General features: G+C 40.2%; 1 protein-coding gene across 2 annotated transcripts in view; it reads left to right on the forward strand.

Moving 5' to 3' along the window:
• LGALS8 (galectin 8) overlaps nt 1-14,482 on the forward strand; it is a 54,753-nt gene that overhangs the window by 27,250 nt on the left and 13,021 nt on the right. The window contains exons 8-10 of one of the 2 annotated variants that reach the window (XM_088477428.1): nt 6,123-6,197; nt 8,080-8,168; nt 8,297-8,462. In XM_088477428.1, coding sequence (XP_088333554.1) covers nt 6,123-6,197; nt 8,080-8,168; nt 8,297-8,462 — 330 coding nt within the window. The remainder of the gene's footprint in view (nt 1-6,122; nt 6,198-8,079; nt 8,169-8,296; nt 8,463-14,482) is intronic. The other variant, XM_088477429.1, reaches the window with a different exon arrangement.

The raw sequence follows: 14,482 nt of genomic DNA on the forward strand, positions 1-14,482 counted from the left end.
TAACTTCAATGGAAAATCTTCAGTCCTCTGACCATCCATAATTCATACATAAAAGATAGAAAATAGGCAAAATATAGTTTGTAACGTTTTTACACTGCATCAAAACAAATGTCACTATATATTATAGGAGTTTATGGAACTACAGCGAGTATCTTGTACACACATTAATACTCCAATAGCTTTAAAGCATAAAAAACTGTTTTATTAACAAAGAATTATCCGCAGATAATTGCAGGTAAACAACGTTCAAGAAATAATATTATAAAAGCTTATCTGTCCATAGTATAGGGGTCCAGGATAGCAGGGTTCCCAATGCGTTTTGTCTGTTAGAATAAGACTTCTTCAAGGGGATATTGGGATAGAATATTTGGGACATATTTATACCCAAACCAATTAAAGATGGAGGATCCACATGGGCAAAACTTAGGAACATCACTTCCTGTCCATCATTAGGCAGGTAGTGGACTAGATTCTATTAATATCATATATACTTAAAACATATTAGACATTACTAAAAACAAACAATATAAATAAACTATCTAAATAAAATTTCTATATTCAGGCATTAAAAGAAGCATTTATTTCACTATTAAAACGTGTGCTTCTAAACTCATTCCCTCACACTCAGGGAAAAATGTCCGTGGTAAAAGTGGCCGCTCTATTTAACCAGACATCTCTTGATTATTGATTTAGTTTTAAGGCTGGGATATATCACCGCCCGAGCATCATTTCCTGTCTGGGCAGGAACGCAACTCGCGTGTCACTCGGTTGTCACTTCCTATTGGTCCTGGGACGCAACACCAACCGGACATCACTTTCCGTCCGGGCTGAGATACCATCAGCGTAACGTCACTTCCGCAGATAAGTCTCTGCTAGGGGGAGTCCGCCTCAAAAAGGTCTGTCCTCCCAGTTAGGCACATAGCAGCCATTTTGTCGACGTCCGAGGCGCTCTAAAAGACCTAGTTCATGTCCATATATACAGTGTCCATTTTGGAGAGGGCAATAAACTGATGATAGACTCATTCTTTAAATTATGAATAGCACTAAAAAATGAAGGGATAGAGAAGTATATAAGTGTATAAATCATCCATATAATCACATATCATGGGATAACATAGAACCTACTAAAAGTAAGATATATATATATATATACTAATAGGCTAATATAATGTTTCAAATATATAAATATTAATAAAGTGTAAAGAAGAATATCAGTTAATGTTAAAATCGAATAATTCATAAAAAGGTGCAATTTCATAAGGTTTCATTAAAACCCAAGGGAGAAAGAGTTCTTAGCTCAAAAATCCAAAACATCTTTCTTTTAGATAATTTATTGAGAACATCTCCGCCTCTTTCACCAATTTTAACTAGTTCTATCGGTTTAAGAGATAAATATTCAGGGTCAGAATTATGATATTCTGCAAAGTGTCTATATATAGCATGTGTTGTAATTTTGTTTTTAATATTGTGAACGTGCTCTTGTATGCATAGTTTTAAAGGCCTCTTTGTTTTACCTACATATTTCAGACTACATGCACATTCCAATATATATATGACCATAGCTGTGTTGCAATTAATAAAGTCTTTTATTTTATATTCCTTAGAATTGTCATAATTCTGAAAAGATTTCCTTTTTGGATGTAAAAATTTACATATATTGCAACTACTGCACTTGTAGCACCCCTGACACTTTTTTAGAAGATTATGTGTTTTGTCCTCTTCCATCTTAAGTTGGCTTGGTGCTAAAATTTCCTTGAGGTTCTTGATTTTCCTGTAAACTACCTTTGGTTTGGAGGGAAGAATATCTTTCAAGATGGGATCCATTAATAGAACTTTCCAGTGGCGATCCAGTTTATGTTTAATTAGATTTTCTTGACAATTAAAGGTGGTAATAAATGGAACAAAATTATTCTCTGTCTTATTCTTTTTCGGCTGAAGTAATTCAGATCGATCCATACTATTAATTTTATTCGTAGCCTTTTTAACTACAGGTTGAGTCTCCCATATCCAAAATGCTTGGGACCAGGGGTATTTTGAATAACGGAATATTCCGTATTTTGAAATATCTTGGGAATGGGACCAAAATATACACACAGAATGCATTTATGTGTTATATACACCTTATACACACAGCCTGCAGGTAATTTTATACAATATTTTCAATAATTTTGTGGCTCAAACAAAGTTTGTGTACACACTACACACACAGCCTGTTTGTCATTTTATACATTAATTTTAATAATTTGTGCCTTAGACAAAGTTTGTGTACATTAAACCATCAACAATCAAAGGTTTCATTATCTCAGTCATACCAAAAAAAATCCGTATTTCGGAATATTTAGATATCGGAGACTCAACCTGTATTGTTTCCGGATAGTTCCTCTCTACAAATCTTTTAGAATATACAGTCAGGTCCATAAATATTGGGATGTTGACAGAATTTTCAGATTTTGGCCTCTATTCACCACCACAATGGTTTTGAAATGAAACAAACAAGATGTGCTTTAACTGCAGACTTTCAGATTTAATTTGAGGGTAATTACATTCAAATCGGGTGAACGGTGTAGGTATTACAACAGTTTCAATATGTGCCTCCCACTTTTTAAGGGGCCAAAAGTAATGGGACTATCAACTCAAATGTTATTTCATGGACAGGTGTGGGCTATTCCCTCGTTATTTCATTATCAATTAAGCAGGTAAAAGGTCTGGAGTTGATTCTAGGTGTGACATTTGCATTTGGAATCAGTTGCTGTCGACTCTCAATATGAGATCCAAAGAGCTGTCACTATCAGTGAAGCAAGCCATCATTAGGCTGAAAAATCAAAACAATCCCAACAGAGAGATAGCAAAAACATTAGGTGTGGCCAAATCAACTGTTTGGAACATTCTTAAAAAGAAAGAACGCACCGGAGAGCTCAGCAACACCAAAAGACCCGGAAGACCACGGAAAACAACTGTGGTGGATGACAAAAGAATTATTTCCCTGGTGAAGAAAAACCCCTTCACAACAGTTGGCCAAATCAAGAACACTCACAAGATGCAAACCATTGGTGAGCCACAAAAACAGGAAGACCAGATTAGAGTTTGCCAAACAACATCTAAAAAAGCCATTACAGTTCTGGAACAACATCCTATGGACAGATGAGACAAAGATCAACTTGTACCAGAGTGATGGGAAGAGAAGAGAAGGAAAGGAACTGCTCATGATCCAAAACATACCACCTCATCAGTGAAGCATGGTGGTGGTAGTGTCATGACGTGGGCATGTATGGCTGGCAATGGAACTGGTTCCCTTGTATTTATTGATGATGTGACTGCTGACAAAAGCAGCAGAATGAATTCTGAAGTGTTTCGGGCAATATTATATGCTCATATTCAGTCAAATGCTTCAGAACTCATTGGACAGCGCTTCACAGTGCAGATGGACAATGACCCGAAGCATACTGCAAAAGCAACCAAAGAGTTTTTTAAGGCTAAAAAGTGGAATGTTATGCAATGGCCAAGTCAATCCCCTGACCTGAATCCGATTGAGCATGCATTTCACTTGATGAAGACAAAACTGAAGGGAAAATGCCCCAAGAACAAACAGGAACTGAAGACATTTGCAGTAGAGGTCTGGCAGAGCATCACCAGGGATGAAACCCAGCGTCTGGTGATGTCTATGCATTCCAGACTTCAGACTGTAATTGCCTGCAAAGGATTTGCAACAAAGTATTAAAGAGTGAAAGTTAGATTTAGGATTGTTTAGTTTGTCCCATTACTTTTGGCCCCTTAAAAGTGGGAGGCACATATAGAAACTGTTGTAATTCCTACACCGTTCACCTGATTTGGATGTAATTACCCTCAAATTAAATCTGAAAGTCTGCAGTTAAATCACATCTTGTTTGTTTCATTTCAAAGCCATTGTGGTGGTGAATAGAGGACAAAATATGAAAATTCTGTCAATGTCCCAATATTTATGGACCTGACTGTATTTCAAGTTGGGTACCAAAGTCCTCTGTTTTGCTGCAATTTCTTTTAATACGAGAGAACTGTGAGAAAGGGATATTCTTTTTCCATTGTTCTGCATGACAACTGTCGAAATGTAAATAGCTGTTTGTGTCCACAGTTTTGATATAATTACATGTCGTAACCTTTCCATTTTCTCCTTTTAATACCAAATCCAGATATTCCACCTTATCACTACTCAAAGTATAAGTAAACTTTAAATTTTAATTATTAGTCGATATGGAATAAAAAAATGCAAAAAAGAAAGTTCATCTCCTTCCCATATAATGATAATGTTGTCTATATAACGTTTGTACGTTGTCAGATGTTTCTCATAGAGATTATTAAAAAATATAGCTTCTTCTTCCCAACTGCCCATCACCAGATTAGCAAAGTTTGGGGCAAAAATTGTCCCCATAGCAGTTCCACAGATTTGGATATAAAAACAATCTAAAAATGTAAAGTAATTGTGACTTGAAATAAATCTCATAAAATCACATATTCCATTTTTGTGTGGTGACAACATTGATGGATCTCTATCCATAAACTTCCTACATGCTTATATACCTTTGTCATGTTCAATACAAGTGTAGAGACTTTGGACATCTATTGTAATCCAAAGGTAGGTGTCTTTCCATTCAATTTGGGACATAATCTTCAAAACGCTACTCGTATCTTTTAAATAAGAAGGTAATTCCATCACATATTTTCTTAAAAAGATATCTATATATTCCGATAGATGAGATGTAAGAGACTCGATTCCTGCAATTATCGGTCGACCAGGTGGATTTACCAAACACTTATGAATTTTTGGTAAAAAATCAAAAATCAGAACTACCGGATTGGTGACCATTAAAAATTGATATTCCTCTTTACTTAAAACTTGATTGTGTAAGTAATATACTAAAACAGTCCTAAGATCATCCACAAACTTTTTAGTAGCATCTTGTATCAAAACCTTGTTAGATGATTCATGTTTTAAAAGTCTTAAGGCCTCATTCACGTATGCCGTACGATCTTGGATAACAATCCCCCCCCTTTATCTACTTGTTTAATTACTATCTTATTATTCTTCTGTAATTTTTTTAAAGCTTCTTTTTCAGCATTCTTTAACTTAAATTAGACCTTTTCGAGATTGGGGTTGTTGTTCATACAAATCTTTTTTTTTACCAGATCATAAAAAACATTTATATTGCTTCCTTTTGATTCTATAGGGTAATATTTGGATTTATTTTTGAGGCCTGATTTTGAATCTAATGCCTGGGTTATCTCTATATCCTTTTTTGCAAAATGCCTGTTTAGTGTAAGATTCCTTGTAAACTTATTTAAGTCTATAAATGTTTCAAAAATATTCATCTGGCTTGATGGCGCAAACTTTAATCCCTTATTCAATAAGGCTACTTCTGCTTCAGTTTGTTCATGTTGAGACAAATTAAAAATACCTGAATTGGTTAATCCTGTTGTAGAAGGGTTCTTCTTTGTTTATTTTTCCTCCCATTGCCCCTGGTACCTTGTCGTCTGGGTGGCTTCTTTTCAGTGGTGACTTAGTTTTGAATCTCTCTCCAAAGAAAGTTTTCCTCCGTATGTCTACAGTGTCCATTATTGGGTCCGGGGATAAAAATCTGAGTCACTATTTGACTCCAGTCTCTGCAAAGTGGAAAAGCAATTTTTCTTTGTAATACCATAAGTATAGGGGTGTTTGTTTCCAGTTTCTCTGGGCTCCATATATCTGTGTTCCTTGTTGTCTATTGTTGAACATACTCCAATTTTTGATTTTGTCATTTTGGTAATCTGATTTGTCCCGTAAGAATTCTTTCTCTTTCCCTTTAATGACCTCTTCTATTCGTTGTAGCTTTTTTGTCAACGTAATATCATTAGCCTTAAAATTCTCTTTCTATCGATGGATTATCAGAGTTTGTTCTTTAATTTTAAGATCTTCTATTTTAACCATAGTTTTCTTTTTTTTCTGTAATAATGAGTTGCATTAATTTTTCAGAGCACTCATGTAAAACAAGATCCCAGTTTTTGATAATTCTAAATTATCTAAACCAAAGGTGGGTTTTTTTTGGATTCTAAATCCTCTAGGAATTCTATGAGCTGTAATATAGTGTTCTAATCCTTTAATCTCCCACCAGGTTTTGATTTCTTTGGTTAAGAGCTTTTCTACCTCCCAAAACAGTGAATCTATATCCTCAGTAACTGATATATTGGTTGGTATATTTTGAATCTCTTCATTGAAAATGTTATGACATAAGTCATTTATTTTCTCTCTGTTTCTGTTACTAAACATTATAATTTAAAATAATGTTACTCTGGCTGCTAATTAAAATCGTGGAAAATATGTGGAATAATAAGCGCACAAGTGACAACAATAATTATGTGAACAAATTATATATATAAATTTAAAACACACTCCTCATTGATAAATATGAGTGGCTGCTAGGATGTAGTGATCATATATGGTTAAAAACTATATACATAAATATATACGTGAAAAAATCCCAAGAGCCTAATAGTGAAATCAATATTAAATAGTGATATTAAGTGAATTAAATTGCAAAAGCAACTTATCTTCAATGGAAAATCTTCAGTCCTCTGACCATCCATAATTCATACATTAAAAATAGAAAATAGGCAAAACATAGTGTGTAACGTTTTTACACTGCATCAAAACAAATGTCACTATATAATATAGGAGTTCATGGAACTACAGCGAGTCCCTTGTACATATATTAATACTCCAATAGCTTTAAAGAATAAAAAACTGTTTTATTAACAAAGAAATATCCGCAGATAATTGCAGGTAAACAACGTTCAAGAAATAATATTATAAAAGCTTATCTGTCCATAGTATAGGGGTCCAGGATAGCGGGGTTCCCAACGTGTTTCGTCTGTTAGAATAAGACTTCTTCAAGGGGATATTGGGATAGAATATTTGGGACATATTTATACCCAAACCAATTAAAGATGGAGGATCCACATGGGCAAAACTTAGGAACATCACTTCCTGTCCATCATTAGGCAGGTAGTGGACTAGATTTTATTAATATCATATATACTTAAAACATATTAGACATTACTAAAAACAAACAATATAAATAAACTATCTAAATACAATTTCTATATTCAGGCATTAAAAGAAGCATTTACTTCACTATTAAAACACGTGTGCTTCTAAACTCATTCCCTCATACTCAGGGAAACAAGGTCCGTGGTAAAAGTGGCCGCTCTATTTAACCAGACATCTCTTGATTATTGATTTAGTTTTAAGGCTGGGATATATCACCGCCCGAGCATCATTTCCTGTCTTGGCTGGAACGCAACTCGCGTGTCATTCGAGCGTCACTTCCTATTGGTCCTGGGACGCAACACCAACCGGACATCACTTTCCGTCCGGGCTGAGATACCATCAGCGTAACGTCACTTCCGCAGATAAGTCTCTGCTAGGGGGAGTTCCGCCGCAGAAAGGTCCGTCCTCCCAGTCAGGCACATAGCAGCCATTTTGTCGACGACAGAGGCTCTCGAAAAGACCTAGTTCATGTCCATATATACAGTGTCCATTTTGGAGAGGGCAATAAACTGATGATAGACTCATTCTTTAAATTATGAATAGCACTAAAAAATGAAGGGATAGAGAAGTATATAAGTGCATAAATCATCCATATAATCACATATCATGGGATAACCTAGAACCTACTAAAAGTAAGATATATATATATACTAATAGGCTAATATAATGTTTAAAATATATAAATATTGAAGAATATCAGTTAATGTTAAAATCGAATAATTCATAAAAAAGGTGCAATTTCATTAAAACCCAAGGGAGAAAGAGTTCCTAGCTCAAAAATCCAAAACATCTCTCTTTTAGATAATTTATTGAGAACATCTCTGCCTCTTTCACCTATTATAACTAGTTCTATCCGTTTAAAAGATAAATATTCAGGGGCAGAATTATGATATTCTGCAAAGTGTCTATATATAGCATGTGTTGTAATTTTGTTTTTAATATTGCGAACGTGCTATTGTGTGTGAACCATCTGTGATGTAGGCTTATCCATTTACATCTGCTTATCTTCCCCTCATCTTTAGGAAGTTCCTTACACAGGAAGCCTCCCCAATGCACTAAGCCCCGGGAGAACCGTGGTTGTAAAGGGTGAAATTACCAATAATGCTAGAAGGTAAATTTTCTGCTCACTTGGTAATTGACCACATTACCTGCATATTTTTTAGATCTTGAAAAATGTTGCAGTTGTTGCAATGATTTTGATACTCTTTTTTTTTTTTTTTTTTTTTGTTTTGTTCATAGCTTTGCCATTGATCTTAAGCCTAGTGGCTCCAAGAACATTGCTTTACACCTAAACCCACGTATGAGGGAGAAGGTGTTTGTCAGGAACACGCACTTGTATGAAAGCTGGGGAGAAGAGGAGCGGAAGCTGCACGAGTTCCCTTTCTTTCCAGATATGTATTTCGAGGTAAGTTGAGAATGGATTGTTACCTAGTACAGTTAGGTTCCATGTGAGGATCATAATGTACAGATTTGTGTATATTTATACGATACATAAATTGTAACGATAGTGGGATTATCTACTTGGTGATAATATTTGTGTACTTGAGTTGTGAATTAGGCTGGGATGTACTATCCGTGCAGTGTACATCCTGACAGTCGTTGCACCAATACTAATTGCATATGTACTAACATATGCTATTAGTATCGCAAAGGACAGCTCTTGCGATAAGAGCTGCCCTTTATGAAGCTGCTGCCATCGGGTGAGGGTGTCTCTGTGGGTCTCCTCCCCCTCCTAGCCCCGGGAGCTTCCTGCTGGTGACCTCTGAAGGAATTCCCGGGCTCCTCCTCCTCTCTGCACCTGGAAGAAGAAGAGAAGGAGGTGGGGGACCCAGGAGGAGCACTTGCCGGCACGCAGGATGCTTAGGTGAGGGGTGGGCCAGCAGTGAGAGGTGCAAGGCGGCGGGGAGAAGGATGCGGTAAGAAACCCTTAGGCTTCTATAAGGTATCACCAGAAAAATCTGGCGTTACACTCTGCATCGAAAATCGGGCAGCCTGGGGCTTAGTACATATGAAAGTGCAGTTAAAACTCTGAAAACGGGGTTTTTACTGCATTTTTCCTTTAATACAGTACATCCCGGCCTAATGATGGTAAAGTCAGCAGTCAATGGGCCATATTCAATTTGAGGCGAAATGTCGGAATCGGCGATAATTTATCGCCGATGACGTAATTTTCGCCTATTTCAATTATCCGGTGCGAAAAGTCAATGTAAAAAAAACGGGGATAAGTTTTCACCAGCCTTTTGCTGGCAAAAAAAAGTGCATAATTGGAATTTAGGGGTGCAGGCTTAAAAAAAAAATAGCCTGCACCCCTGGGAATGTCCCCTAAAAAAGATGTGTAAAAAAAAAAATGAGACTCCCAGAAAAATGACCTTTAAATTTGGGGTGAAAAAAAAACAAAACAGAATACACTTATGAAAAAGCCAAATTAAATCCAGAGGGGTTCCCTTATATGCGGCAGGAGCTTTCTTCATTGCCGGAGTAGTGGCAGGTGCATTTTTGAAGAATTTTTTTAAATCATTTTAGGGATTTTAAAATGTGCTTGCACCCATTTTCATGTACCCCAAATTTGATGGAAAAAATAATTTCCCCCTCCCCCCCAAAAAAACCGCTAAGTGCTATTCTTCACCACTTCTTCAATAGCTGCATTTATGCACCTGCCGCGGCTATTACAATCCCTGACTTCCTTCAGCAGGCTAAAATGGGGGTACCCATAGTGAACCCCCATGTCTGGACATCTTTATGGGGACCCAGGGACATTTCCCGTAACTCCCGAATTTTTTGCAATACTTACCTTTCCGCCGATTCACGTTTTTGCTGCTTCCTAATTGAATATGGGGATAAAGCGGGCACACACCCGATACTTTATCCCCGGAAAACCTGCGATGTGGAGCAAAAGTCCAGCACAGACTTTTCGCTGCCATATTGAATATGGCCCAATGTTGTAAACCGTTACATTTCATGTATCATGAATGACTGTATCTATTACTAAGAAAGACAACTATGGGCCATATTCACTTAGACTGTGAAAACCTGTTATTTGCGATACTTTATTGCCAATGTTGTCATTTTCGCCTTTTTGATTTTTCCACATATTCAATTTCAACGACTTTCACAGGTGCGAAAAGTCTTCGTCAAAAACCAGGGATAACTTTTCACCATAGAATAGCTGGCGAAAAAAAGTGCAGAATTGGGGTTTTGGGGTACAAACTTGAAAAAGTACCCTGCACCCCTTGGAATGTCCCCTAAAGGTATTCTGTGTTAAAAAAAAAAAAAAAAAAATTTCCTTAAAACACCCCCAAAAAAGTGCTTTCGTTGGGGGACAAACTTATAAACTAGCGAAATAGACTCAGGGGGGGTGCCCACGTATGCGCCAGGTGTTTTTTTGGGTTGCGGCAGGGGAATGTTTCACAATTTTTTAAAGTTCACTTTAGGGACTTAAAAATATGCTTGCACCCATTTTCATGTACGCCAAATTTGATGGGACTAGTTATTTAAAAAAAAAAAATGTTGCTAACTGCTATTCTTCACCACTTTGTTAAAGACGCATTAAAGCACCTGTAGAGACCTTTTAAAAACCCCAAATACCTTTAGCAGGGCTTTTCGGGGGTACCACTATTGATCCCCCATGTTAGTGCATCTTTTGGGGTGACAGGTTGATTTCCCCAAAAGTGACAGGACTTTTCGCTACTTACCTTTCCGCTGGGTCGCCGATTCCAAATTGGATATGCGGGCACGCGCCTCATACTTTATCCCTAAGAAAAGCTCCAATGATGGTGAAAAGTCCGGCAACTGACTTTTCGCCTCTAATTGAATATGACCCTATGTCTCGTAGAACTACAGTTGACAGCATGCATATTTAAAGTAACTTCAGATCCCTGTTATAAGTGGGCAGTAGCCTTTTACTTTTTTTTTTGTATTGTTTTTATTGAAACAATATATAATAAATTGAACATTTGTAAGAAGAAAGCAAAGTAGTAAATGTAAAGATTTACATAAGAAAAAGGGCCAGTGCTAAAAAAAAAGTCACATTTGAGTAGGTGGATAACCTATCACCATGCGTAGTATATACAAGAGGTATTGCAGAGACATTGGTAAACCTGCGATCACATTTCAATGGACAGAGGCCCTGATTCAGAGCCGGACGCTCTGACAGAGCGCTCGCTTTGAATCAGGGCCGGGCTATTTTTTTTAGAGTGGCACCCACCCACAGCTATAGCGAGCGGCCAGGTAGATGGTCGCGATGGTCAAGACCATCGCGACCATTGGGCTTGCGATGAGACCCTTGTGGTAGGGTCTCGTTGCCGCAAGCCCCATAGAGATTTTGGCTCAAACAGAGCAGAAATCTCGCCCACTAACATCACTCATGATGTCAGTGGGGCCGGCCCCAGACGGAGGCGTTCACATGGGAACGCCTCCGTTTGGGCAGCCACTCCCCCGGCCCGCCCACCAAAGGGGGCGTGCTGTCACTCAACATCGACAGCACGCGCCCTTTGGTTCGAGACCCGGAGCGACGGCTTGCCCGTCGCTATCCGGGTCTCTCGCATGCGCACGACGGAGCTGGCTCTGTCGTGCGCATGCGCTCTGGGCCACCATCGACCCGGTTGCGAGCGCTCAGCGCTTGCGACCGGGTCTGAATCAGGCCCAGAGTTGCTATAAAGCTCTCCCACATTGCAAAGAAACTCTCAGTGGTTTTTTTTCCCTGTCCAAAGCCAGCGTCATCCATTCCATTCTAAAAATATAAACAGATTTGCCTTAAGCTGGGACATAGATGGGGACTCAGGATGTATGCATACCTGCAGGATTGAATTGCGAGCTGCCACGCTAACTATCAACAGTAATCGTGTGCTTCCCCTAGTAATTCTAAGTCCCTGTGAGAGGATGCCAAAAAGTGCCCAGTCAAGGGTAGGTAACTGCCCAAGTGTGCCGAAATCTGCGTATTAATGGGCAAAGCCTTAGTCGGTGAAATAAGTTGTGTGTAGTAGATTTATCAGTAGGTAACCATCTATGTGGGGAGAGATATAGGTGAAGTATGTTTAGGAACATTTTGTCACGCCTGAGGGTTGGTTTGGGTAGAAACAGGTGTGGGAGGCTGAAGGGGAGATAGAGATACGGCAGTGGATGATGGGCCCGAAGGCGAGCACAGAAATAGAATGTCTTTATTAAACAGCAGGTTGGAATGAGAATTGGAGATAATACTGAATTAATGAGCAGAATCGGATTGATGTTGATGAATTGAGGAACTTAATTGATAAGAGCCCGATGTTGATGAATTTGATCGGTTGGGACCGATGTTGATGAATTGAAGAACTTGATTAATGTGAGTCCGATGTTGATGAATTGATGAATTTGATCGGTTGGGACCAATGTTGATGAATTGAGGAACTTAATTGATAAGAGCCCGATGTTGATGAATTTGATCAGTTGGGACCGATGTTGATGAATTGAAGAACTTGATTGATGTGAGTTCGATGTTGATGAATTGATGAATTTGATCAGTTGGGACCGATGTTGATGAATTGAGGAACTTGATTGATGTGAGTTCGATGTTGATGAATTGATGAATTTGATCGGTTGGGACCGATGTTGATGAATTGAGGAACTTAATTGATAAGAGTCTGATGTTGGAAGTATCGGATGAGACCAATGGTTGGAGATATCGGCTGGAACCGGTGGTGGTTGTAAGAACAAGTCTCAGTTGTAAAAACCAGATAGGTGTGCAAGATGATTTAGGAGACTTGTTTACCAGATATAGGAACTGGATATAACGGACTGGCGGCCTGATTCAGTAAGGGACGCATGTGAGAGATCGGACGGACCGGCCACTGCAAGTACAATATGTGCTAATCAATGCATACGCACGCCATCCGCAGCACAAGGATGCAGACGCCCAGCAATACATAGTGCCGTCCATCTCCCTTTACTCAATGCTCAAACAGTACGCAGGATAGCGCAAGCATCGGTAACATTGAGAACCATCGGAACTATACGCACAATAGATGTTGACCTGACCTGGCGCAGGATTTTGGCCACTTCTTGCATACATCGAGTCATCTGGCTGCGTATGCCGCCGCACTTCCTTAATTATGCACTCCCCTATAACAGCGTTCACCCAACCACCCCCACGTCACCACCCACAAAGAACACTTCCTGTCAATATCGGAAGGGGTCTGCGTACACACTGCGTGTAGTCTGTGTACCCTTCCCCGTTCGCACTGGCTAGTTTGCGCACGCGCAGTGTGAAAACATTGACCGAGTGCGTGCCTTCTCTCCCTTGCATTCCTTTCTGAATCAGGCCCTGGGACCGTTCAGATACAGAGTACCTTGGAGCTCGGTACTGAGCTGTAACTTCAGCAAGAAGCAACATTGTACTGGTAACAGAGGCCAGTGTGGAAATGGAATTTATAGGGGAGGATCCCCAGGGATTGGCTGCTGTGATCAGCTGGTCTGGGAGTAGCGCTCTGAGTGGAGGATGAGAGTCAGATGACAGAGTCCATCATGGCTGCGCCCATACCAGTGGCGTAACTTCATCCCAGGTGCCCGGAGGCAAGATAAATGTTGGTGCCCACCCCCCAAATTAAAATTTACCAACCCCCAGCGCCTATGCCAGCCCCAGCTGCCACCGCCCCCTATGCAGTTCCTTATATACAGTGCCCCCAGTAGTGGTCCCCCTATGCAGTGCCCTCAGTAGAGCCCCTTATACAGTGCCCCCAGTAGTGGTTCCCCTATGCAGTGCCCCCAGTAGTGGTTCCCCTATGCAGTGCCCCCAGTAGAGCCCCTTATACAGTGCCCCCAGTAGTGGTCCCCCTATGCAGTGCCCCCAGTAGTAATAATACCTCCTGTAGTAATGCCCCTAAAAGTAATGCCCCCTGTAGCAGTGCCCCCTGCAGAACCCCCAGAAGTAAGGGCCCCTGTAGTGCCCACAGTTGTAATGCCCTTGTAGTGCCCCCGGTAGTAATGCTCCCTGCAGTGTCCCAGTAGTAATGCCCCTTGAAGTGCCCCCAGTGGTAAGGGCCCCTGTAGTGCTCCCAATAGTGCCCCCAGTAGTAAGGCTCCTGTAGTGCCCCCATATGATGCTCCCAGTAGTAACGCCGCTGTAGTGCCCCCATAGGATGCCCTCTGTAGTAAGCCCCCCCTCCCGTGCGTACACACACACACCACAACATTTACCTTAAACCCCACTCCAGTGCCTGCTTCCGCCCGTCCCCAGCGCCAACTCCTCGCAACTATGGGAATGATGTCACTCCCATATGGCACTGCGGGACCCGGAGGCCGGAGCTCAGGAGTGAGCTCCGGCTGCCACTGGTGCCGGGGGGTGAGGGAGCGTAGAGAAGGAGCGCCGATCAGCGGCGCTCCTTCTCCATGCAGCTCCTCCTCAGCAGTGCCCGGAACGGCCGGGTGACAATGGAGCCAGGTGCCTCCTTCAGG

Source organism: Taudactylus pleione, unplaced genomic scaffold, assembly GCF_031769625.1.
Source record: "Taudactylus pleione unplaced genomic scaffold, aTauple2 ptg000201l, whole genome shotgun sequence".
NCBI lineage: Eukaryota > Metazoa > Chordata > Amphibia > Anura > Myobatrachidae > Taudactylus > Taudactylus pleione.